Source organism: Hemiscyllium ocellatum, chromosome 1 (assembly GCF_020745735.1).
Source record: "Hemiscyllium ocellatum isolate sHemOce1 chromosome 1, sHemOce1.pat.X.cur, whole genome shotgun sequence".
Lineage (NCBI taxonomy): Eukaryota > Metazoa > Chordata > Chondrichthyes > Orectolobiformes > Hemiscylliidae > Hemiscyllium > Hemiscyllium ocellatum.
The window spans coordinates 51,668,390-51,695,329 of record NC_083401.1 but is presented as its reverse complement, the minus strand read 5'-3'; the positions used below and the strand labels follow the sequence as shown (position 1 = coordinate 51,695,329).

The window sequence follows — 26,940 nt, the reverse complement described above, 5'->3', positions numbered from 1 at the left end:
TTGTAGTTAGTTTAGAAAGTACCAGCTTAAGACATCTACATGCCAAAAATATCAGACAATTCTATAGTTCTTTAAAGTAACACAGTTGCACTACCTTGTACTATATTGTCACAACCTATATTTTCAAGGGATAAAATCTTCAATTGCAGGTTTTATAGTAGCTTCGAGTTTATAAAAGTCAAAACACCCATTTTGCTCAGCTGGAGAGGCTCTGTTTCTACACAAGTTTGATAACAGAGGCATAAATCTAGAAGACTTGTACCTGAATCCATCCCCTGCCATTTCATAGAGGATGAGTTGCAATGTGTACATCCATGGTTTACAGAGGTAACTGCACATGTTATGGTGCAGTTTCTTCAGTCAGATCAGACCTGATAGGAGAAACTCTAAACGCACCACAACTCATTGTAGAGGCCCAGGGATAGGTTGGGTGGCTGTCAGTTTATGGTTTGATTGACAGATCCAAGTACTTTTGAACTCAGATCATAACTGCAAAAGCTTGTTTTTTTGTTTAAAAACTCTTTGATGGGATGTGGTACCTGCAGAAAAGGCAAACGTGTGTTGTCATCCCTAATTACATTTGGACTGAGTGAGTAGTCAGATCATTTCAGTGTCATTAAGAGACAAGCACATTGCTGTGGGTGCAGAATCATTTCTAGGTCAGAACTGGTGAGATCTGGAAATTCTGACGACATTAGTAAATCCATTGCACGCACATACAAAAACAGAAGTTGCTGGAAAAGCGAAGCAGATCTGGCAGCATCTGTGAGGGGAAATCAAAGTTAACGCTTCGGGTTCAGTGACCTTTCCTAAGTAAGTCCATTGTTATTTTTTAGATTAGATTACTTACAGCGTGGAAACAGGCCCATCAGCCCAACAAGTCCACGTTGACCCTCTGAAGAGCAACCCATCCACAACAATCATTGATAGCTTCCTGGCCAACATTATTGAAAGTGAATTTAATGGTTTATTATCAATTCAAGAGCTTTTTTTTCTTAAAAAAAGTGAATTCATCAATAAATATTCAAGTCCTTTATTTTATCTCAGCATGGGTCCTCGTGTCTGTCCATGGTGGATACTGGGCCAGTTGACATGATAAGTATAAGGGAAAATGGTGGAGGAGGGATACAGGTTGGGCTTGAGGTGCAGAGGGGCTGTAAAGAGTCATGGGAGTGGTGGGTAGTGAAAGCGGAGATACCATGTGTTGGCAAAGATGGGTATAAGGTGTATTAGGTGGAGTGGAGGTTGTTTTATCCTCTCTTCCTCATTTTAGACAAAGTGCTGAGATTTGTGGCTCACCTTGCTGCCACCTTGGCAGCCTCCAAACTCTTTTTGGGGTCACTCGCTACAACGTGCACTTTTTCTGGCACAACCCACAACTCTCAGCCCACCCCCCCTAGAATGAAAATCCAACCTTCCCAGGTATCATTTCTCATGTCAGACTTGCAGAGCTGAGAATGCTCCAAGCTCTGTTTCACTGACCCACAACCAAAACCTTTGCCCAAGGTCAAATAACAACTGTTCAGTGAAATGCTTACACTCTTAAGAGCTTGAGTTGATATTCAAAAAATTTATTGACCATCATAGGTTAACTGTCAGAATCGTGAGTGCATGGCACACTAAAAAAATGCTAGGTAATGCCAGAATTAGAACACAAAAATATGGACAATAAAACTTTGGAAGAATTATGGTAGTGTGATAGCTCTTCAGTCTTGTAAAACATTGAATTAGAGAAGGAGAATTATAATAGGAGCTGTGGTAGAACAAAGGGAATTAGTTATGGATGTGCAGCATCAGCAAATGTGCACTGGTACAAGTAGTCACCAAAGACTAAAGGAATGTTGGCTTTTATCTCAAGGGAACTGGAATGTAAAGCAGAGAAATTGATCCTTCAATTGCACATGAGCACATAATTAAAGTTGAGGCTTAATTGCAGTAGTGGGGGCAAGCACTGTTTTTTTCAGATCCACGCAAATCTTGATTTATCTTTCAGTTGAATGTTAAAAAAGATCCCAAGGTATCATTTTGAGAAGGGCAGGGGAGTTCTCCCAGTTTTGGGGCCAACATTGATCCCTGAAACAACAGCTAAAACAAAACACCTGATCATCTATTTCACCATATTGTTTGTGGAAATTTACTCGCTAATAATTGATTTTCATGTTTCCTCCATTACAATAATGGCACGTTTCATAAAATCTTTCATTGCCTGTCATTACGGGCACATTACAAATTGAGTACATCGTTCTTTGTGCATTTAAACAGACTCTTTGGACAATGCTCCATCGGTTAGGATATTTTTGAAAATTCTTATCAATTCAACATATTCAACAGTGCTCTTTTCAAGGTGGTCCCATGTCTGCTGAATTTGAAAAATTAACTGTTTCTCTCTCCACAAATGTTGCCTTACTGAGCTGCTCCAGAGATTTCGGCTTTTATTTTAGCTTCTGTTTTATAAATTTAGTTCAATTTTTCACATTTCCCAAATTGAATCACAGAAACACCATTGGTTGCAACCGACCAGATGCTTATTTGATTTGGAAATAAAAAAAAACATAATTAAAAGCAATGACTGCTGGCAATAGAATTAATTTTTACCACAATATGTGAAGTTTGGATTGCTGAGAATTGCTTGCGAAGCAGAAATAGTAAAGTTCAGAAATTCAAGACAGAACAAAGTCAAAAACAAAAAGAAAATGAAAGGAGACACATGTAGATATGAATCCTACAGAGAGAGAAAAAAAATCAAAGGAAAGACATTAATGGATTTTAAATAAATATGAAGCTAAGAACAAGCCCATGAAAGATCATTCATATTACAAGCATTAACTTTCCATGCAGTGAAAGAATTTATGTTGTTTTGCTGGCTGTAGAGTTAAAAATACAAACATATCGCAGCTTTAAGAATGGAAGATATTAAGCAATGAAAGAAAGAATCATAATGGTAACAGTACAGGAGACAGTCAGGGGGTCTACTGCCTCACTTTTTTCTATTGGTCCAACATTTCTGATCTTCAGTTAACCATCCAATTTCATTTTTTTTAAATCCACGAATAAACCTACCTCCACCCCTCACTCAGGCAATGATTATATCAATCAGTATGATTTTCACAAAATCACCATTCTATCTCATCCAAACTATCTTGCTATCAAGTCATGGTACAATTCCTTATATGTCCCTCTGTGTTTTATAACCACATGTTCGGCTCAGCATAGGCAAAACCTGCCTGAGGTTCAGCGGTTAGCCAATTGTCACTTTGGACAAACCTGCATTATTGACGCTCAGCAATTGCCAATGTCTCTCTTGACAGAGGTATCACATTTTTGATCATCTTACACAACGAGTTCTCAGTTGTCCAGCCCTCATCTGACTAATGAGACAATAAGCACATCTTCGCCAACATCTGTTTCCAATTAACTAGCAGGTATGGCATGCTCATTACAAATATAAGAATACCAAGTGAAATAAGGTGGGAAGTTTAGTGGTGAGGATGAGAGAGGGCCTACAGAAAGATATAGATGTGAGTAACTGGGCAAAAAAGAATATAATGTGTGAAAAAATTGAGGTTATGCATTGTGGCAGGAAGATGATTCTATGATTCAATAAGAGCTGAATATTACTTAAATGGAGAAAGACTACAGAAAGTCACAGCACAGTGGGATTTGGGGATCCTTGTCTGTGAATCACAAAAAGCTGGCATACAAATTCAGCAGGTAACAGGGAAGGCAAATGGACTACTAGCCTTTATTTCAAGACAATGGAGCATTAAAGTAGGAGGTTTAGTCCAAAGTATACAAAGCACCAGTCAAACTGTGTACAGTTTTGGACTCCTTACCTAACAAAATATATCCTAGCATTGCAGTAGTTCAGAGATTGTACACTGGATTAATTCCAGGCATAGAGGGACTTTCTTGCTAGGAGAAGTTCAGAAGTTTCAATGTTGTGGCCATTTCAGAGATGTGGCTAGTGGGGCGGCAGGAATAGTTGTTGCTGAGAGTGTGTTGCTGGAAAAGCACAGCAGGTCAAGCAGCATCTGAGGAGCAGGAAAATCGATGTCGCAGGTCAGAGCCCTTCTTCAAGAATGAGACTGGAAGCCTCGGAGGTGGAGAGATAAATGGGAGAGGGAGAAGGTAGCTGTGAATGCAATAGGTGGATGGAGATTGGGGGGAGGAATATGATAGGTCGGAGAGGAGGGTAGAGCAGATTGGTGGGAAGGAAAATTGACAGGTGGGACAGGTCATGAGGGGGGTGCTGAGCTGGAAAATTGGAACTGGGGTTAAGATGGGGGGAGGGGAAAAGAGGAAACTGGTGAGGTCCATAATGATGCCCTGGGGTTCCAAGGCAGAAGATAAGGCGTTCTTCCTCCAGGTGGTGAGGGAGTGGCAATGTCCTTGGCAGAGTCAGATAGGGAGGTTAAAATGTTCAGCCACAGGGTGGTGGGGTTGATTGGTGTGGGTGTCCCAGAGATATCCTCTAAAGTGCTCTGCGAGAAGGCATCCAGTCTCCCCAATGTAGAGGAGACCACATTGGGAGCAACGAATACAGCAAATGACGTGTCGAATTGCTGGTGAAACTTTGATGGATGTGGTAGGCTCTTTTGGGGCCTTGGATGGAGGTAACTGGGGAGTTGTGGGTGCAGATTTTACAATTCCTGGGGTGGCATGGGAAGGTGCCAGAAGGGGAGGTTGGGTTGTTAGGGGGCTTGGACCTGACGAGGTGGTCGTGGAGGGAACTGTCTTTGCGGAAGGTGGATGGGGTGGGGAGGGAAATATATCCCTGGATGAGATACATTGGAGGGCATCTTCAACCAAGGGGGAGGGGAAATTTCGGCCATCTGCTGTGCTCTGTGGTGGAATTGGCTCTCTTAGGAGCAGATGCAGCAGAGGCAGAGAAATTGGGAATACGGGATACCATATTTGCAGGAGGTAGGGTGGGAGGAAGTGTAATCCAGGTAGCTGTAAAACATGTCAGTGTAGAGTCGCTCCTCGTGGATAGAGATGGAGAGGTCGAGGAAAGGGAGGGAGGTATCCGAGATGGTCCAGGAATGGTTGTTGCAGATTCTGGGATTTAGAAGTTTCACGAAGGACATAGAAGATGGTAAAAATTTGGGAGGGGGGTGTGGCTTGTTAATCAAGGATAGTATTACAACGGCTGAGATAACATTTGAGGACTCATGCACTGAGGTAGTTTGGGCTGAGGTTAGAAACAGGAAAGGAGAGGTCACCCCGTTGGTAGTTTTCTATAGGCCTCTGAATTGTTCCAAGGATGTAGACGTAAGGATAGCAAAGATGATGCTTGATAGGAGCGAGTGTAACAGGGTAGTTGTTATGGGGACTTTAACTTCCCAATATTGACTGGAAATAGATAGGTCAGTAATTTAGATAGGTCAGTTTTTGTTCAATGTGTGCAGGAGGGTCTTCTGGCAATATGTAGACAGGCCAACAAGGAGCGATACTATATTGGATTTGGTACTGGGGAATGAGCTTAGCCAGGTGTTAGACTTGGAGGTAGGTGAGCACTTGGTGATAGTGACCACAATTCGCTTATGTTTACAATAGCAATGGGCAGGGATAAGGGTATATTGCAGGGAGACAGGTATAACTGGGGGAAAAAATTATGAGATTAGGCAAGATTTAGGATGCATTAGATGGGAAGGGAAACTGCAGGGGATGGACACACTTGAAATGTGGAGCTTATTTAAGGAACAGCTTTGGGGGGTAACTGTTCAGAAGGAGCCATGGTTTACTAAAAATGTTGAACTTCTGTCAAGAGAAAGAAGGCGGCTTATGTGAGGATGAGACGTGAAGGCTCAGTTAGGGGTCTTGAGAGTTAAGTTAGCCGGAAAAGAGGGCTAAGAAGAGCCAGGAAGGGAAAGGAGAAGTTATTGGCAGATAGGATCAAGGAAAACCCTAAGGCCTTCTACAGGTATATCAGGAATATAAGAATGTTTGGAGTAAGATTAGAGTTAATCAATGTCAGTAGTGGGAAGTTGTGTGTGAAATCTGAGGACATAGGGGAAGCACTTAATGAATAAGTTTTGTCAGTACTCACATTGGAAAAAGAAATGTTAGGAAGAATACGCAGATACAGGCTACTAGATTAGATGGAATTGCAATTGACAAAGAGGAGGTTTTTGCAATTGTGGAAGATCTGAAAATAGATAAGACCTCTGGACTGGATAGGATTTATCCTCAGATTCTCTGGGAAGCCAGGGAGGAGATTGCAGAGCCTTTGGCTGTGATCTTTATGTCGTCATTGTCACCAGGAGTAGTGCCAGAAGACTGGAGGATAGCAAATGTTGTTCCCTTGTTTAAGAAGGGAAGTTGGGACAATGCTGATAATTATAGGCCAGTGAGCCTTACTTTGGTTGTGGGTAAGGTGTTGGAAAAGGTTATAAGAGATAGGAATTATAATCATCTTGAAAGGAATAATTTGATTAGGAATAGTCTACATGGTTTTTTGAAGGGTAGGTCGTGCCTCGTGAACCTTATTGAGTTCTTCGAGAATGTGACAAAACAGGTGGATGAAGATAAGGTGGTTGATGCGGTGTATATGGACTTCGGTAAGGTGTTTGAAGAGATTCCACATGGTAGGCTATTGCACAGAATACGAATTTCGAGATTGAAGGTAATGTAGTGGTTGGATCAGAAATTGGCTAGCTGAAAGAAGACAGAGGGTGGTGCTTGATGGGAAATGTTCATCCTGGAGCTCAGTTACCAGAGGTGTACTGCAAGGATCTGTTTTGGGGCCACTGCCGTTTGTCATTTTTATGAATGATCTGGATGTGTGGATGACACTAAGGCAGGCAGAGGTATGGATAGTGCCGAAGAATTTTGTGGGTTGCACAGGGACATAGACGAGATGCAGAGCTGGGCTAAGAAGTGGCAAATGCAGTTTAATGCAGAAAAGTGTGAGGTATTTCACTATGGAAGAAGTAACAGGAATGCAGAGTACTGGGCTAATGGTAAAATTCTTGGCAGTTTAAATGAACAGGGATCTTTGTCCAGGTGCATAGATCCCTGCATGTTGCCACCCAGGTTGATAGGGTTGTTAAGAAGGCATATGGTGTGTTGGCGTTTTTTGGTACGGGGATTGAGTTTCAAAATCATGAGGTTATGCATCAGCTGTACAAGGTACTGGAAAGGCTGCACCTGGAGTATTGCATGCAATTCTGGTCACCGCATTATAGGAAGGATGCGGAAGCTTTGGAAAGGGTTCAGAGGAGATTTACTAGGATGTTGCCTGGTATGGAAGGAAGGTCTTACAAGGAAAGGCTGAGGGAGCTGAGGCTGTTTTCGTTGGAGTGAAAAAGGTTGAGGGATGACTTAATTGAGACTTAAGATAATCAGAAGGTTAGGTAGGGTGGACAGTGAGAGCCTTTTTCCTCGGATGGTGAAGGCTAACACGAGGGGACATAGCTTTAAATTGAAGGGTGATAGATTTAGGACAGAGATCAGGGGTAGTTTCTTTACTCAGAGTATCAGGGATGTGGAATGGCCTACCAGCAACAGTACTAGACTTGCCGACATTAAGGGCATTTAAATGGGCATTGCACATACATGTGTAGGTTTGCTCGCTGAGCTGAAAGGTTTATTTCCAGACGTTTCGTTACCCTACTGAGTAACATCTTCAGTGGGCCTCAGGTGAAGCAATGCTGAAAATTCCTGCTTTCTATTTATATGTTTAGGTTTCTTTAGGTTGGTGATGTCGTTTCCTGTGGTGATGTTATTTCCTGTGTGTTGTCACTTCCTGTTCCTTTTTTCGGGGGGTGGTAGATGCGGTCTCACTTTGTTTGAACATACATATGGATAATAATAGAATATAGTCGGTTAGCTGGGCATCAGATTAATTTCACAGGTCAGTGCAACATCGAGGGCCTGTACTGCGCTGTAACGTTCTACGTTCTACTTTTGACTAGTCCTGTTCAGTGCTGAAAATGTGTTGCTGGAAAAGCGCAGTAGGTCAGGCAGCATCCAAGGAACAGGAGAATCGACGTTTCGGGCATAAGCCCTTCTTCAGGAAACAATCCTGTTCAGTTTCTGGCTATCAGTAACCCCAGGATGTTAATGGTTGGGGATTCAGTGATGATAATGCAATTGAACATCAAGGGTTCATAGTTGGATCAGCTCTTATTGGAGATGGTCTTTAGTATTTGTGTTATAAATGTTACTTATTTCTTTTCAGCCCAAGCCTAGATGTCATCCAGGTCTTGATGCATTTGGGCATGAGCTGCTTCAGTATCTGGACTTGCGAATGGTGCTGAACTTTATGCAAACATTAACGAACATCCCCACTTCTGACTTTATAATGGAGGGAAGCTCATTGATGATTAGGCTGGGCCTAGAAGACATTGAAAGATTTAAAATTTTTAAAGAGGACTTGACATGATAGATTTGTTGAGGTAGGTTCGCCTTGTGGGCGAGTTGAGAACAAAAGGGTATAATCTCAAAGTGTGGGGTAGAACGGCACCCTCATTTTTAAACTATGACTTCTGGTTCTCATCTCCTCATCTAAAGGAAAACATTTGACCTACATTCTACTTGTCCATCTGAGTTATACAGTAAAGAAACAGACCTTTCAGTCCAACTCTTCCAAGCTGAACAGACATCCTCAACTGAACAAGTCCCATTTGCCAGCATTTGGCCCATATCCCTTTAAACCCTTCCTATTCATATACCCATCCAGATGCCTTTTAACTGTTGTAACTGTACCAGCCTTCACCACTTCCTCTGGCAGCTCATTCCATTACATGCACCACACTCTACACGAAAAAGTTGCCCTTTAGGACCCTTTTTAGATTTAAGGCGAGTGGGGAAAATTATGTCCTATAATTTGGACTCTCCCACCCTGGGGAAAAAATTCTTGGTAATTCACCCCATCCATGCCCCTTGTGACTTTTATAAACCTCTATAAGGTCACCCTCCAGGCTCTTCCTGTAACTCAAACCTTCCAATCCCAAAAACATCCTTCTTAATCTTTTCTGAACCCTTTCAATTTTAACAAATATTCTGTACATCTCAATGAGACCAGCTCTCATTCTTCAAAACTCTAAACAATACAGACCAAGTTTGTCCAATCTCTCCTCTTATGAGAGTCCTACTATTCTGGTGAACCTTCATTGCACTCCCCCTATGGCAATAATATCATCCTAAGATAAAGAAACCAAAATTGCACATGGTACTCTAACCAAACTCCTACACAATTAAAACAAAGCTTCACTACAACTATACTCAAATCTTCAAAGTCATTGTGTTTAAAACTAATGGAATTATGACACAGATAAGGTAGGTAGCCAAAAGGAGGTATAGATACAGTAGATAGCCAACAGTTTTCCCAATGGTAGAGGAGTCTAAAACTAGAAGGCATAGATTTAAGGATCCAGAGAGGCAATTTCTTCATGCAGAGGGTGTGAAGAAATGGAGGTACAATGGACCAAACTAGTCAAATGGGACTAGCTTAATTGTAAAAACTGGGTGGCATGGGCAAGTTGACCTGAAGGGCCTGTTTCCACGCTGGAGACGTCATGACTCTGAGGGAGCCAAATCGCTCTCATTGACAATCAATGATACCTTCATGATCCCTATTGCTGAGACTTATTACATTCCGGATTTATTCCAGCTGCTGTAGTAGGACATGAATCAATGCCCTAAATTATTAGCATGGGCCTTTGGATTATTAAGTAAAAAATGAAGTCTGCAGATGCTGGAGATCAGAGCTGAAAATGTGTTGCTGGTTAAAGCACAGCAGGTCAGGCAGCATCCAAGGAACAGGAAATTCGACATTTCGGGCCAGAGCCCTTCATCAGGAATGAGGAGTGTGTGCCAGGCAGGCTAAGATTAGCCTGCCTGGCACACTCTCCTCATTCCTGATGAAGGGCTCTGGCCCGAAATGTCGAATTTCCTGTTCCTTGGATGCTGCCTGACCTGCTGTGCTTTAACCAGCAACACATTTTCACCTTTGGATTATTAGTCCAGTTACATCACCACTACACCATTTCCTCTTGCTGGGGTTTGTACTGGGCCTTCAACAATTTACGATACACGTCAATAAATTAGATGAGGGGACCAGAGGCATGGTGGATGATACAAAGAAGGTAGGATAATATGTTGTGAAGATGAGATAACAAGGATTCAGGCTAACAAAGGTCAGTTGAGTGAGTACAAAAATCTGGCAGATGGGGTATAATGTGGGAAAACGTGAAGTTGTTCACTGGCAAGAAGAATAAAAGCTTAGTACTTAAATGATAATGAATGCTGAAATCAGAGAATTAGAGGGATCTTTCTTCTACAGCACGAATCATAAAAAGATGGGATGTCGATGCAGCAAGCGACTGAGAAAATTAACAGTTGCTTTTCCTTATTACCAGATGAAATAAAGATTAAAATTAGGGATGCTATGTTTCAGCTCTACAGAACATTGGCGAGGCCACATCTCGAATACTGGGTACACTGAGTGTTCTCCTTATTTAGATGCATTGGAGGTTCACTGGAGTTTCACTAGAGGGTGACAGGCCGAGGTTTAGGATGACCAGTGAGGAAGACAAGGGTAGCAGGCCAAGGGTGAGGGCAGCTGAGTGCAGGAGACTGAGGCCGATTGATAGAAAGGGAAAATAGATAAAAAGAGAGATCAGAAAAAACCCAAGGAGCATTGAAGCTTGAGGGAGAACAAGGACAGAGAAACAAAATAAAAGGGGAGAGAGAGAGAGCATGATACAAATACCACAGGAGACAGGCAGAGAGATGCAAACATAAAGGAACAGCAGACCGAAAAGTTCAATCCCATTAGTCATCAGGTAGGTTGTTGGTGGGAGAATCATTTCCTGACCAGAGATGTGATCTGTAGAGATTTATGGTTCCTAAAGACTTCACCCTGGCATGGCCCAAAGGAAAAATCACTTCAGTGGGCCTTTCTGCTACAAGATGGTTTGGAAATTCTCAGAAGATTGAGGGAAATAACAATGGATAGGAGAAGCAAACCCGTTGAAGGCTAGGAGTAACATTTGACATTTAGTACAGACTCCACTTCTGAGAGTTTGGTGGAATGTATACATATGACGTGGAGCCTTTATTTGTATTAGGAAGTTAAAGGGAGATGCATTTTCTGTATTTTAGTCCACGAGTTCACTTCAAACTTCCAGTGGCCTTTCTTCTTAATAGTTCGTCTTCCTCTCAAACTGATGTTTTTAGCCTCAGCCCATTTACTGTTTGAGTACAGCTTAGCTTAGACTTAAAGGACAGCACAACTTTTTGCAGCCTTCATCTGATAGCCTCCTGAACTAAACAATGAGTTCAACAATTTCAGACTCTGATCTACACTTCATTTGCTTTTCCTAGCTAAGTTTGTTTTTCTTGCTCTTTCATTCAGCAGCATATCTGCTCAAGGTGCATCAGTTTTTTTTGCTCTATCTTTGTCCCTGTATTCAATCACTGCTGACCTTCACCCTATCCTTTTCAACCTGACCCACACTACACTTGCTCAATATCTTTCACGTTCTAACCTTTCACAGATTTGATAAACATTCATGTTTTAGGACCATGACCTTTTTTTCTCCACTGGTGTTGTCAAAATCTGCTGAAGATTTTCAGCATGTTCTGCCTTCATTTCAGATTTACACCATCCCAGGTTTCAAGAGTGGGATTGGAGTATCTTTTTGCAACTTATAGATCTCCATGGGGATTATAACATGGGTTAAAGCTTCTAGTGATAAAGGCATAAGTTATCTGGTGGCATTTGGTAGACACTCCTGGAATTACACACCATCACCTGGTTATTTAAACTTCAAGACAATTTCTACTATTTCTAAAAATAACAATAACAACAATAATGTTGAAGAGTAATGATCTAATAATCTACTAATATCTGAACAGAGTAGTAGAGTAAATGAAAACACTTAGAGAGTCATAGAGTTACAGAGATGTACTGCATGGAAATAGACTCTTCGGTCCAACTCATCCATGCCAACCAGATATCCCAACCCAATCTAGTCCCAACTGCCAGCACCCGGTGCATATACCTTCAAACACTTCCTATTCATATACCCATCCAAATGCCTCTTAAATGTTGCAATTGTACCAGCCTCCACCACTTCCTCTGGCAGCTCATTCCATACACTTACCACTCTCTGCATAAAAATGTTGTCCCTTAAGTCTCTTTTATATCTTTTCTCTCTCACCTTAAACCTATGCCCTCTAGTTCTGGACTCCCCCACCCCAGGGAAAAGACCTTGTCTATTTATCCTATCCATTTCCCTCATGATTTTATTAACCTCTATAAGGTCACCCCTCAGCCTCCGTTGTTCCAGGGAAAACAGCCCTAGCCTATTCAACCTCTCCCTATAGCTCAAATCCTCCAACCCTGGCAACTTTTGTCAATCTTTTCTGAACCCTTTCAAGTTTTACAACATCCTTCTAATAGAAAGACCAGAATTGCACGCAATATTCCAACAGTGGCCTAACCAATGTCCCATACAGCCGCAACATGATCTCCCAACTCCTGTATTCAATGCTCTGACCAATAAAGGAAAGCATACCAAACTCCTTCTTCACTATCCTATCTACCTGCGACTCCACTTTCAAGGAGCTGTGAACCTGCACTTCAAGGTCCCTTTGTTTACCAACACTCTCCAGGACCTTACCTTTAAGTGCATACATCCTGCTAAGATTTAACTTAAACAAACAAGCACCAAAAACCATACTTGCAAAACAATTCATGCATGGAAACACACTACAACAACAATTTCACAAAACCCATGAAATCAAAACCAATTGAAGACAGCAATTTTGATCAAAATATCTTGAAACTAGAGACTACCAGTCTTAAAAGAGAAAGTGTGTGGCTTCAAGTTTGTCAACATTTCCAAAAAGAAAATAGGTGGCTAAAAGGCATAGAAATGATAGTTATTTGTTCAAGAATGGAAAGTCATATTTTGTCTATTAAGTGTTTGAATCTATTTCAGAGTTCTAGCGTATTGCACAAGAGCTTGATTCAATACTTCTAGATCCAAATACTTTTCCAGATTTGCTGAATGTGCCTCTCTCGTCTTGAAACATTGCCCCTCCCCCCCCCCCCCCCACCCCCATCTCATGAAAGAGTGGAAGGTGTTTTTTTAATAAGCCATACTTCCAGCAATGTAAATCTGTTCCTTTAGTAGCTAAAGATCTGGTTCATTAATAACATGGATAATTGACCTTTGAATTATAATGTACATAAAATGCTACATGAAGAAGAAAATTCTCACTAAAATATTGAATACAGGGAAACTAGGAGTTCTGAGATTTCAGTTAGCAACACTGACTGCAACTATTTTATCAGCTGTTGCTTAGAGATAACTCTCCCATCTCTGGATGAGAAACTCATGAGTTGAAATTCCAGTTTGGGAAACTGAAAAGGTGAATGTAGCTGACTCTGAGGGAGTCACAATGAGGGAGTGTTGCACACCACGAGGTGACATCTCTTTTGGATGAGATTATAATCCATGACCATTCTGTTATCTCATGTGGACATAATAGATTCCATGGTACCAGAAGAACAACAATAGGATGTCCTGGTAAGCGGTTATCCCTATCATCATGAGCAATAACACTAAAACAAGTCATCTTGTTGCAGTGAGACCTTATTGTCTGCAAATTGGCTGTCACAATTCCTAACATTACAAAAGGAGTGATTACGTAATATACATCACAGGCTGTAAACCACTTTAGGTCTTAAAGTTGTAAAAGGGACAACATAATTGCAGTTTTATTTTACAGCTTCAAATCTTTTAATTTCTTCAAACTACATATTTCAAAAAATACAGCAATTACTCCCCACACCTCACAATAATATAAAAATCCAACTGCATTTTTGAAGCTAGCCCCTCACTTACCCTGCAGCTAATGTAGTCCATCTGCAGCTTGGAGTGAATTTGATTTAAAGATCAACTATCTAACTCCTTCAAACTGCAACCACCCATTTATCAGATGCTGATATTTGCACCTTAGCTTAGTGACCTTGGCATTCGCTGTCACGTGGTGTGAAATGATTGTCACAAAAAGATTTATTAAACATTAACCTTGAGCACTTAAGCTGCTGGCAGCACCAAGCAATTCTGTTCTTCTTGGCTGGTATTTTTCTGAAATCCGACGTGGACCAGATAAATTGGTCATTTCTGAAATTGTGTGGTAAACACAACTGCTGCACTGATGCAAAAGTATGTTAACAGGCGTGTCCGCTTTCAAATAAATGCTATACATTTGCTCACCTCATCATCCTGAACATCTGTAAAATTTAGTCTGTTTTTTGCTTTCATTTAATATCTGTATCTTCCATTATACCTTTAATTTTATGGTATTTCAATTTCAAGTCTAAAACTTTTGTTATTCATGCATTCGCCAACCTTTCAACCACTCAGACAGAAAAGAAAACATGATCTAAATTCAGTTTCAGATTGGCTGTTTTCATGAATTTGCAGCCAGCTTTCCAGTCAAGAGTCAAATTTTTTCTGTTTAGTTGCTTGTCCTCCAGGAAATGAACTTGTATTTCTCGAGCCTAACTTCAACATGATAAAACATCCAAAGGACTTCACAGGAATGTTGTCAAACAAATTTCACCAAAACTGGACAACAAACCAAATAAAGAAACAGTACTGTACCGGAACTTGAACTAACTTCTGTGGGACATGTTAAAAGAGAAGAGAGGAAGAAAGAAAATCATTTAGGCAAGGAATTCCAGAACAGAGGGTCTTGGCTAGAGGAAGTGGTAGAGACGGGTAAAATAAAATCATTTAAAAGACAAATGGATGGGAATATGAATGGGAAGGGTTTTGAGAGATATGGGCCAAATGCTGGCAAATGGGATGAGGTCAGATTGGGATGTCTGGTTGGTGCAATTGTGTTGGACCAAAGGGTCTGTTTCCATGCTGCATGACTCTATGATAATTCCTGGACACTAATAGGGGAATGTTTCAAACTGGATTCAAATATCAGGATCATCCTGTGCTCCCTTAAACTCACATCCATTGTCAGAATTGGCCCATATCCCTCAAAACCCTTCCTATTCATATTCCCATCCATTTGTCTTTTAAATGCTTTTATTTTACCCGTCTCTACCACTTCCTCTAGCCAAGACCCTATGTTCTGGAATTCCTCTAGCCAAGACCCTATGTTTCATCAAAACTGGACATGTTGAAAATGTAGATTTTTCAGTAGACGAGTTAAATATTTCAATGAAGGCAACAGCAATAGATTGGAGTAAATAAAGGATTACCAGATCCAGTGAAAATTTAATAATTAAAGAAATATTAAAGAATTTCTACTGTGTAACTAAAGTAAGAAACAGATCTTTCAAACCAGAGACTTGTATCTCCTCAAAGAATCAGCTGTAGTTTTTGTTATGAATATTGGCAAATACAAAGTATAGTTAAGTAAATTAAGTGCTCAATTATTGCATAAAACGTGAATTCCAATAATCAGTAATGTGATATCACAATGAAAATGGAAACATTGCTTGTACACAAGGAATGTACATTAGGCAACCACAATTTACTTAGCCAAAGTCAAATGCTTAGGTCATAAATCAAACTGTACAATGCAAGTATGGGCAAACATTTAGATTACTCATTCATGCATAGGACTTATCTTTGTAAACATAATTTCAACAAGTCTAAAGGTTTTGCTCCATAATTTAAAAACTAACTTTCAACCCTTCGAAAATTGTGTTTGTTGAAGTTATCCTCAAATCCACTCAGATTCCAAGCAGATCACAGAATGGTGATAAAGCACATTCTTTTACTTGCTGTTTGAAAATAGAGTCTGCTCCTGTTTACTTGCTGGGGAAGCTGGTTGGTACTAGATAGCCTACAAGTATATTTTTGAAAGTACAAACACAAAATCACCAACGGGAGGAGAGGGGTGGCAAATAACATGTGGGCGGGCCACAATGGTGCAAGAGACTTAACACCTTGCAATGTTATGTATTTACCTCTGAGGGAAGATGGGACCTCTTTGTGTGCAAACTTCCAGCAGACCTGACAAACAGCACACCTAAGAATAATAGAGAATAAAGCAATGGACAATTTGATGGTTGTGACAGGCAACTGTTGTATTCGCATACCATCTTCTTCCCTCTGAGGCACATCTCCCCCATTGGCAGGCCCTGACTGAAGCCAAGGCCCATACAATGAGACACTTCCATCCACTAATTATTCATATCAATTCTCCTCCACCTATCCCATGAAGCTGCCTGTTAGGTTCCAGTGACCCAGCTAGGTCCCTAGCCTACTGCACTGCTGGCAATGGCCACTAATCCCAACAGAGCTGCCAGTACAGAACAGCACCTTTTGGAGGCAAAGCATTGCCCTGAAAGACCCAGAGATACTGACACAAACCAGACAATTGCCTGAATGGTTTTTCATTGCATTGGGTCAGCCAGAAATGACTGCAGAGGATTGCTTGCCCACTTCTGGCAGCAGATGGGCATCTGTCACAACCATCAAATTCAGTACATTGTTTTTATTTCCTATTATTCTAAGGTGCACTGTTTCTAATGTTTGTTGAAACATTGCATTCCAATACATGGAGAAGCCCCATCAGCCCTCGGAAGGTAACGTGGAGAGGAGCACGTGATGGTCAATATCATAAATCTGCTTCTTAACACATAACTGTTGGATTGAAAACTGTGAAAATTGGTTTCCATGTTTCCCATATAACTGTAATTTAAAGGAAATATTTCATTGGTTGCAAGACACTTCATGATGGCCTGAGACAATGAAAGGTGCTATTTAAATGTAGGTTTTTGTTCCTGTCTCCATGATAACATCCAAAGGATTTGAAACAACTACAAATTTTATTTAAAATTTGAAATTCAGTGATTAGATTACATGCTCAAATTTAACATTGTATGAAAGCATGCAATCTTTACAAAAGTCAACAGAGGTTTATAAATAACGCCCTCTCCATGGATCATTTCATTATACTCAATTAAAGCTCCCAAGGCCTACCAACCACAGGCAAATCCTCCAAAATCAGACTTTACTTAAATACCCTGAAGAAAAGCTTACAAAAAAACAATTATTGCAAAGTTTTTATCATTTCCAAAAACAGAAAATTGCTTTTAATATTATTTGCAATTATCAATAGAGAGTCATTCCAAACCTTACACCTTTACCATGGGAAAATATCCCAGTGTACTGCACATTAACTTCATTACCACATGAAGTGTGAAATCAAGTCATATATGGAACATCACGATAGATGGCCAAAAGATTGGTCAAATAGGTTGGCTTCAAGAATCATCTTAACGGAGGAGAACGGTGTAAAGGCAAAACCGTTTACTGAGTTTAGGTAAGTGTTTTACAAGTTTGTTCTTGGTGATGTGAACCTGTAGCTATGAGAGAATAAGACAGGAAAATGGAATTGTGGGTCAAATCTGCCATGATCTCATTGAATTGTGGAGCAGACCTGATGGGCTGAATGGCCTACCTCTGCTTCTACATTTTATGATCTATTTTAATGCTTCAAGATTTGAAGAGGAGATGCCAGAATTAAAATTTAGGGGCTATAGGGATGAGATAAAAATAAAACAGGTGTTAAGCATGAGGGAGTTGATGAAAAGGCAGGATTTTTCCAAAATACAAAATTAACACCTGCCAATTTAATATTTTTCTTTGTAACAGCAGTAGCAGCAATCAGGGCTTCAAAGAACTATTAATTGGACCACATAAACCAACAAAAACAATCTCAAATACTTAAAGGGGCCTCACAGCAGTCAGAAAACAGTCGAAGTTTTAGAGCCATCGTTGCCTCAGAGTTTGCTAGCCCAAGATCTCAATTCATAATTCACAGCTTGGAAAGCCCTGGTTTTAGGCCTAGGTAACTAGAATCCTACAGTTAACAAGTGAGTCAAATGAGGAATGTAGGTCGTGGAATTGGAGGATTGACGGAAGTTACAAGAATCCCAAGAGGGGAATGCAAAGGTGGGGCAAGGTAGGGGGAATGTGAAATAATGGTCATAATTTTCAAACTATGCAGTTATGAGACAGGGAAGCATTTTTGAGAGGTGATGAAAGAGAAATTTTTTTAGAGAGATCATGAGTTTACATAGGCTGGAAGATGAGAAGCCATCCTGGAAAGCACTGACTAGTCAAGTCTCACTAACAAAATGCTGGCTGGTTATTTCAGCGCAATACACTTTTTTAAAAAAAACTTATGGCTGTGGCTTTGCTGATTTGGCCAGATTTTTTTGCCCATCTCTAATTCCTTGAGACTAAATGCTGGTGCAGAATCAGGGGAAACTGATCCATGGTTCAGAGCCGTACTTGGCACAAAGAAAGATGGTGAGGTTTTGGTATTTAGAGGTCAATCATCTCAGCTTCAGGATATTCCTGCAGGAGAAATGTAACAGCATTTTTGTTTTATCTTGCAGGAGTTTTTCAGGGTAAGTGACAATGAAATGTTGTTGATTGCCTCTGGAGCAAGTGTGATTAGAACAAGGGCCTCCAGGCTCAGAGTTAAGTGCACTACCACTGTGCCACAAGAGTCCTTCCAAGTGAACAATGAGAAACACAGTCAGTAGGCTTCGACTTGTATAGGGTCACCTCAACAGATTTCAAATCCATTACCTTAACCTCTAGGCCATGATGACAATCCAGTTCGAGTAAAAAGTGAGGTCTGCAGATGCTGGAGATCAGAGTTGAAAATGTGTTGCTGGTTAAAGCGCAGCAGGTCAGGCAGCATCCAAGGAACAGGAAATTCGACGTTTCGGGCTCAAGCCCTTCATCAGGAATGAGGAAAGTGTGTCCAGCAGGCTAAAATAAAAGGTAGGGAGGAGGGACTTGGAGGAGGGGCGATGGAGATGTGATAGGTGGAAGGAGGTCAAGGTGAGGGTGATAGGCCGGAGTGGGGTGGGGGCGGAGAGGTCAGGAAGAAAATGGCAGGTTAGGAGGGCGGTGCTGAGTTTGAGAGAATCGACTGAGACAAGGTGGGGGGAGGGGAAATGACGAAACTGGAGAAATCTGAGTTCATCCCTTGTGGTTGGAGGATTCCCAGGTGGAAGATGAGGTGCTCTTCCTCCAACCGTCGTGTTGGTTGGGACCAACCAACCCAACCACCCCGTGGCTCAACACTTTAACTCTCCCTGCCACTCCACCAAGGACATGCAGGTCCTTGGACTCCTCCATCGCCAGAACATAACACGACGGTTGGAGGAAGAGCACCTCATCTTTCGCCTGGGAACCCTCCAACCACAAGGGATGAACTCAGATTTCTCCAGTTTCGTCATTTCCCCTCCCCCCACCTTGTCTCAGTCGATTCCCTCGAACTCAGCACCGCCGTCCTAACCTGCAATTTTCTTCCTGACCTCTCCGCCCCCACCCCACTCCGGCCTATCACCCTCACCTTGACCTCCTTCCACCTTTCACATCTCAATTGTCCCTCCTCCCTACCTTTTATGTTAGCCTGCTGGACACACTTTCCTCATTCCTGATGAAGGGCTTGTGCCCGAAATGTCGAATTTCCTGTTCCTTGGATGCTGCCTGACCTGCTGCGCTTTAACCAGCCACACATTTTCAGCTCTGACAATCCAGTTCCCCAGGTTAGTGACATGCCCAAAATCTTCAGCTGCTTCACCAATCACCTTCACTCTATCGTAATGTCAGTACTGGGGTTGTTTGCTGAAGATGCACAATGTTCAACATCATTTTCAACTCACAGTGTAACAATTCATATCCAAATGTAACAGGATCTGAACAATATCCTGGTGCCAACCAGAAAGAATTTACCTGTCATCCCTTGATATTCAATAGCATTACCATCATGGAATCCCCCATTATCAACACCTAGACATTATGAAGCTTAATAGGACCAGCCATATAATTACAATGGTTATAAGCAGTAGGTCAGAGGTTTGGAGTCCTGCAATAAATCACTCACTTCCTGACTCCACAAAGTATGCCCACATCTACAAGGCACAAGTCAGGAGCGTCAGGAGAAACAACCTATTTGCCTGGAGAAGCTCGACACCATCCGGGACAAAGCAGCCCACTTGATGAACATGACATCAAACATTCTCCACCTTCATCATCAATACTCATTAGCAGCAGTTTGTACCAGCTACAAAATGCAATGCAGAAATTCATTAAGGCTCCCCAGGTGGCAGCTGCCAAACCAATATTGCTAAGCTTCCACCCATTTCATAGAAGCATAGTAAATAGGAACAGCTGTGGTCCATTTAGCTCTTCAAGCTTGCTTTGCTATTCAACATGATCATGGTTAATCGTCCAATCAGTACCCTGCTCCAACTTTCTTCCCATAACCTTTGATCCCTTTAGATGGAAGAACTACATCTAATTCCTTCTTGAATGCATTCAATGTTTCGACTACAACCATTTTCTGGGCAGAGAATACCATAGGCTCACCACTCTCTGGGTGAAAATATTTATCTTCACCTCAGTCCTAAATGAAATGGCCAACCTAAATCCTTAGACTGTAATCTCCAGTTCTGGGTTCCTTCATCATCAGTAACATCCTTCCTCCATCTATCTTGTCTAGTCCTGTTATAATTTCAAGGGTTTCTATTGAGATCCCCCCCCCCCTCTCATTCTATGAGAACCCCCTCATTCTTGAAACTCATCTACTGCTGGTCTTCTTCTATTGTATCACTGCCTCTTAGCTTTGTTGTTCTAATGCATTCCTGACTGACATCTTGCATTTCACACTCCTTAACTCAAGGTCATCCAAGTTCATCCAGTCATTGCACTCGAACCTTAACTCTGCTGTTGTCCCACAGATACTGCCAGATCTGCCAGGTTTCGCAACAATTTCTGTTTGTTGTTCCATTCAAACCTCTGTTGCTTATGACTTAACATGTAACAATTCCCATTTTCCTGACCTTCATTACGCCCTCAACAAACAATATTTTAATATTAAAATTCACATCCTTGTTTACAAATTTATTCATGGCCTTGCATCTTTCTTTCTTGAATTACCTCCAACGTACCCCTCTAATTTTAGCATCTTACTTCCTTCTGATCCTAGTTGCTTCATTGCTGATAGCTGTGCATTCAGTCTCTTAAGCCCAAGTTCTGAAAGGCCATCCTCTCATTTTACCTCCTAATCCTATCTTGATATCTATGTAAATTTTCCAGTAGTAACTAGTAGATAAAACAGAGATGGTAGTTTTGACAGAACCTTTCCTCCCAAATCCAACAACACGCAGACCAATTATAAATCACCTAACTCCAGTTTAGATTCTTCAATGTTACCCTGTAGGTCATGCATCAATTACAGGTGAGCATTCAAAGAGGAATCTACAGTTTTATAGAGACCATTTTGTCACCCACTTCAAAAATAATTTTGTATGAAGAATGGCAGAGAAAATCTAAAAGATTAATCAGGAGAAAAAATTATTAGGAAGATAAAACTAGCTAAAACATGTAAAAATGGACAGTTTCTTCAGTTACTCGAAAAAAGTAACTAAAATGTATGTGTTCCTCTAGAGCTTGAAGATGCAGAGTTAATTGTAGATAATAAAGAAATGACAGTTGAAATGAACAAATACTCTGCTTCTGTCTTCACTATAGAAGATATAAATTGCACTACCATAATAGCTATAAATCTGGAGGTGAAAGAGAAAGAGGAATTTGGTGAAATTACAAACACTGGGGAAGAAATACAGAGCAACAGGCTGACAGGCCAGTGACCTGATCGACTTCATTCTTACGTCTTAAAATAAATAGCAACCGAGGGCGGTGTTATTTTTCCAAAATTCACTTGTTTCCATTCTAAGAGAGTCGAAAATAGCAAATAAAATCCGTTTATTCAAAAAGGGAGAGAGGCAGAAAGCAGGAAACGGTAGACCAGTTAGCTTGCCATCTGTCATGGTAGCATCATTAACATGGACTTAGAAAAGTTCATGGCAATTGGAAAGAGTTAACATGGCTTTGTGAAAGGGAAATCATGTTTAACTAATTTATTGAAACTCTCTGAAGGCATGTCATGCAGTGTGGATAAAGTGATCTGCAGATGCTGGAGGTTAGAGTCAAAACGTGTGGCACTGGAAAAGCACAGCAGGTCAGGCAGCATCTGAGGAGCAGGAGAGTCCACGTTTCAGGCATAAGCCCTTCATCAGGAATGTGGGGGTGGATGAGGGGCCGGGTTGAGGAGGTTGAGAGATAAATAGGAAAACTTAGGGAGAGGGGGGTTGGAAGGAAACTGGGAAGGTAGAGAAGGTGACCTGAAGGATACAGTCGGACAGAAACTCACTGAGTTCCTTGTCAAGGGAGGAGGAGAACTTCTTCAAGGTGGGCACCCTCAGAAAAGGCTTCGCAGTAAGGTTACAGCGACTAGGAGAAGGTTAGCACTGCAGATGCTGGAGAGTCAGAGTCAAAAGTGTGGTGCTGGAAAAGCACAGTAGGTCAGTGGCATCCAAGGAGCAGGAGAATCAACGTTTCGGGCATAAGCCATTCATGAAGAATCTGTGATTGGGGAGGGAGTGCTGAGTGATAAATAGGAAGGTGGGGGTGGGACGTGGGGTTTCCCAGCTACCCTTCCCCCACCCTCCTATTTATCTCTCAGCTCTCTCCCCACCCCCACATTCCTGATGAAGGGCTTCTACCCGAAACATCCACCCTCCTGCTCCTCGGATGCTGCCAGACCAGTGCCACACTTTTTGACTGTGGATAAAGGGGAGTCTGAAAATGTACTGTGTTTGTATTTCCAGAAGGCATTTGATAAGGTGGTAGACATATGGTATAAAGTAAGGTTAAAAACAGTAAAGTCACCATAATTTCATCAGAGAGAAGGCTAACTGGTGGAAATCTAACCTGACAGTCACCACATCACTGGAAAGGGGAGAAGTTAATAGGGAGAATCATAGTAACCTCAGCTAGTGTGACACTGTTGGCATCTCTGCATCACAAACCAGCTGTCCAGCAACTGAGCTAAACCTCTAACTGCTTTTGTATTAACGCACAGTACACAGCTACAGCAAGTAATAATGAGAGCTAATGTATGCTATACTTTCTGACAAGAAAAATTGAACATAAAGTTAATGATGTCACTGCTACAGTTGTATTGGGCATTACTGAGACTACATCTTGAATACTGTGTACAGTTAATAAAGGAAGAATTGGTGGTTGTGGTGGTTCAGAGGAGATCTATAAATTAACACTTGGAATGTGTGTTATTCTTGTAAGGTAAAAGATTGGACAAATTGGGAATGCATTCACTAGAGTTTAGAAGAGTGAAGGATAATGGGATTGAAGCATAAAAGGATGTTTCCTCTTGTGTGTGATCCAGCATTGGAGGTCACCCCTGAAGAACTGAGAGATGGATGATTCTTTTCCCTCAGAGAACTTTTGAACTCTCTTCCCCAGAAGACGGTGAGGGCAAAGGTAGATCTTTGTTAAATGAGGGAATCGAAGTTATCAAGGGAGATGGGAATGTGGAATTCTAAACACAAACAAATCAGCCATAATTTTATTGAATGGTGCGAAAGGCTTGAGGGGCTGAGTGATATACTCCTAATTCATATATTTGCAACTTACAAAATTCCAATCAATGCAAATAATGATAAAGTGGTCTTATATATTCTGTGCAATAATATTTATGAAACTCATTCATCATGAAGGAAATGATGATGACCTCAGAACAATTTCTGTGACTGAAGTCAATTATAAATATCAAGTGTTGCATCAAATTGATTAATGCTTCTTAAGAATTAAGGTTACATCGTCCAAGACACAAAGCTGAAAACCATTTTAAAATGACTGATGAATGACATTTGTCCTTCATCCAAAGCTGCTAATTACTTCAGCTAGTTTACAAATGCAAAATGGATTTAAAATGCAAAGGATCTGTATTAATAAAAACCTAAATGAAGTCTGATGTAGACCTACGATATTTCCTGTAACATAATATTTTAAGAATCTACAATTCTGCCAAAATCTACTTGTATTAGAATATTGCACACAGTTCAGCTCATATTACATTTCATGCTGCTTATCACTGTCATTCAGAAAAAAGTTCTGGTAACATCATTAACTTCAAAAGCTGATTGTCATAATGTGCAATAAAGATGCGTCACTGCTGTATAGTAGATCTTTTCTAAGTCAAAGACAAATGTATTTTTCAATGGCGATCTGAGACTTGAAAAATCAGAAACATGATCTTTACTGTATACAGTTAATATTCAGTACTAACCATCAATCATTATTTTTAAATCAGCATTTCCACTACCAACACAATACTTCCTCCCTTTGGGGTTTCCAACACTTAGGGAAGGATATATCACCAGAAGTTATATTAAGATCTAATATTGCAGAAATAACATGATAACAATTAGCTACTCTAACTAAAACACAGAATCAATTTTTTTAAAAATTGGAATAATCCCAAATAAGCTAGAAAACAAACAGAAAAATGTAATTTTGTTTTAAAGAATAAGAGTGAGTCTATAGTTCACTTACGCAGACTTCCCCTCGCTGTCCAGTTTTGTGGGACTGATCCCTTTTTTGCCCAAGAGAGCTGACACTTTCTCGGTGTCGCCATGCTCCACAGCTTGCAGTAGTCGGTCATCATTCTTGTTCCATTCATGTGCCTGCAATGCACAGAGAGAAACAGTGAGAGTGCGGAGATATAGGCTTTTATTCGGGGACGTAACAGCTCAAACACAAGCAATGCATTAAACAGCAACCTAAATGCAGAATTAGAAGCACATCCGTGACAGGTTCCCTCCCAGGCTCCAAAAATTTGCAAAGGTAGCTGAATGAAAAGACCTTACAGTTGACACATATGTCTAGACAAAAGAGGAATTTCAGATCTTGCAAGGCATTCTCCATAACAACGTTTAACTGGACTACTCAGATACACTGCACCGCGAACCACCTAAAACTGCTGACACCAGCCTCTCGACGTATTGACTGGCTCTCTGCCTGAATTGATCCTGTGGGAGCAGCGCACTGCATCTCTGTATAAGATATAAAGCCTGGTATTAAAAAAAAATAGAAGTCTGGCATTTCTAACACATTTTCCAATTTCACATAACCAGATAGATTTTCCTCAGACTTCATAACATACAGTTCATGTTATCCAATATCTGCAACTACAAAATATTTAGTTTCAGAACAAAACTGAATTATGTGACACATCAATCAATTCTTCTTTTGGAAGGGAACAACGTGATTTTAAGGAGGTTTTAACACAGCATCACAATTAAAAGTGTTGGCTGATCAGATCACGGTGGCACAGCTCTGCTGCCTCACAGTGCCAGAGGCCCGGGTTCAATTCCTGCCTCAGGAGACTAACTGTGTGGAGTTTGCACATTCCCCCCGTGTCTGTGTGGGTTTCCTCCCACAGTCCAAAAATGTGCAGGTTAGATGAATTGGCCATGCTAAATTGCCTGTAGTGTTAGGTGCAGGGGTAAACATAGGGGAATGGGTCTGCATAGGTGCGCTTTGGCGGGTTGGTGTGGACTTGGTGGGCCGAAGTTTAGATTAGTTCCACACTGTAACTAATCTAATCTAAAGGCTAATCAGCACCTGCTATACACAGGTAGGGGAACAGCTCTTCACCAGAAATGACAGATCCAATCAAAAAACTTTAGCATAGCAGTTTTCACTCTCCCAGAAATACTGACAGATGAGTGCATTTCCAGCATTTCACTTCACGTCTCTTTTTTCAATTCATTCGTGAGATGTGGGTGTTCCTGGTTAGGCCAACATTTTTTCACTCATCCCTAGTTACTCCCCTAAGAGGTTGGTGGTGAGCTACCTTCTTGGTATTCTGCAACTTTGGGCCGATCGGCATGTTCCCAGTCAGGAAGGTGAGTGGCTTAGAAGGCAAACTTGAAGATTCCTTTGTATCTACTGCCCTTATCCTTCTAGATGGAAGTCGTTGTGGGTTTGGAACAAGCTATCCAGGGTTGTCTGGTGAATTTGTGCTGTGCATCTTGCAGATCATAGAGGCTGTTGCTCCTGGGCGTCGGTGGAGGAGAGAGTAAATGCTTGTGGACGTGGTGCCAATTAAACAGGCTGCTTTGTCCTGGATCATGTCAAGCTCCCTAAGTGCTGTTGGAGCTGCATCCATCCAACAGGGGAATACACTCCTGATTTGTGCCTTGAGTTGGTTGACAGGCTTTGGGGAGTGAGGAAGCGCTGCTGTATTCTCAGCCTCTGATCTGCTCTTGTAGCCACTGTATTTAATGTAGTGACTTCAGTTGAGTTTCTGGTCAAAGGTAATCCCAAAGTTGTTGATAGTGAAGGATTAAGTGATGGTAACACCATTGAATATCAAGGGGTGGTGATTAAACCATCTCTTATTGGAGATGGTCACTACCTGGCATTTGTGTGATACAGATGTTAATTGCCGCTTGTCAGTCCAAATCTTGATATTGTCCAGATCTTGTTGCATTTGAACATGGACTGCTTTAGTATTTAAGAAATCACAAAAGGTGCTGATCTTTGTGTAATCATTGGCGAACATCTAATGTTTGACCTTATAATGGAGGGTAGGTCATTAATGAAGCAGCTGAAGATGATCCTGCCTGGTACCCTACCTGAAAAACTCCTACAGAGATGTCATGAAGCTGAGATGACTGACTTGCAATAACCACAACAGCTATTTTCCTTTCTGCCAGGTATGACTCCAACCAGCCGAGGGTTCGTCCCCTGATACCCACTGATTCCAGTTTTGCTCAGACTCCTTTATGCCACATTTCATCAAATGCAGCCTTGATGCCAAGGGCTGTCATTCTCACCTCACCTCCCCTCACCTCTGGAATTCAGCTCTTTTGTCCATGTTTGATCCAAGGTCAGTGACCTTGCTGGAACCAAAGTGGGTGTTACTGAGCAGGTCATTACTGAGCAGGTCATTACTGAGCAGGTCATTACTGAGCAGGTTATTGCTGAGCAGATTATTGCTGAGCAGATTATTGCTGAGCAGGTTATTGCTGAGCAGGTTATTGCTGAGCAG

At 41.2% G+C, this 26,940-nt stretch overlaps 1 protein-coding gene across 9 annotated transcripts in view; it reads right to left on the bottom strand.

Annotated features, from left to right (window-relative positions):
• The window catches only part of rai14 (retinoic acid induced 14), a 285,215-nt gene that overhangs the window by 125,923 nt on the left and 132,352 nt on the right, over nucleotides 1-26,940 (bottom strand). For all 9 annotated transcript variants that reach the window (XM_060854012.1, XM_060854509.1, XM_060854434.1 and 6 more), the window contains exon 3: nucleotides 24,438-24,568. In XM_060854012.1, the coding sequence (XP_060709995.1) occupies nucleotides 24,438-24,568 (131 nt within the window). The remainder of the gene's footprint in view (nucleotides 1-24,437; nucleotides 24,569-26,940) is intronic.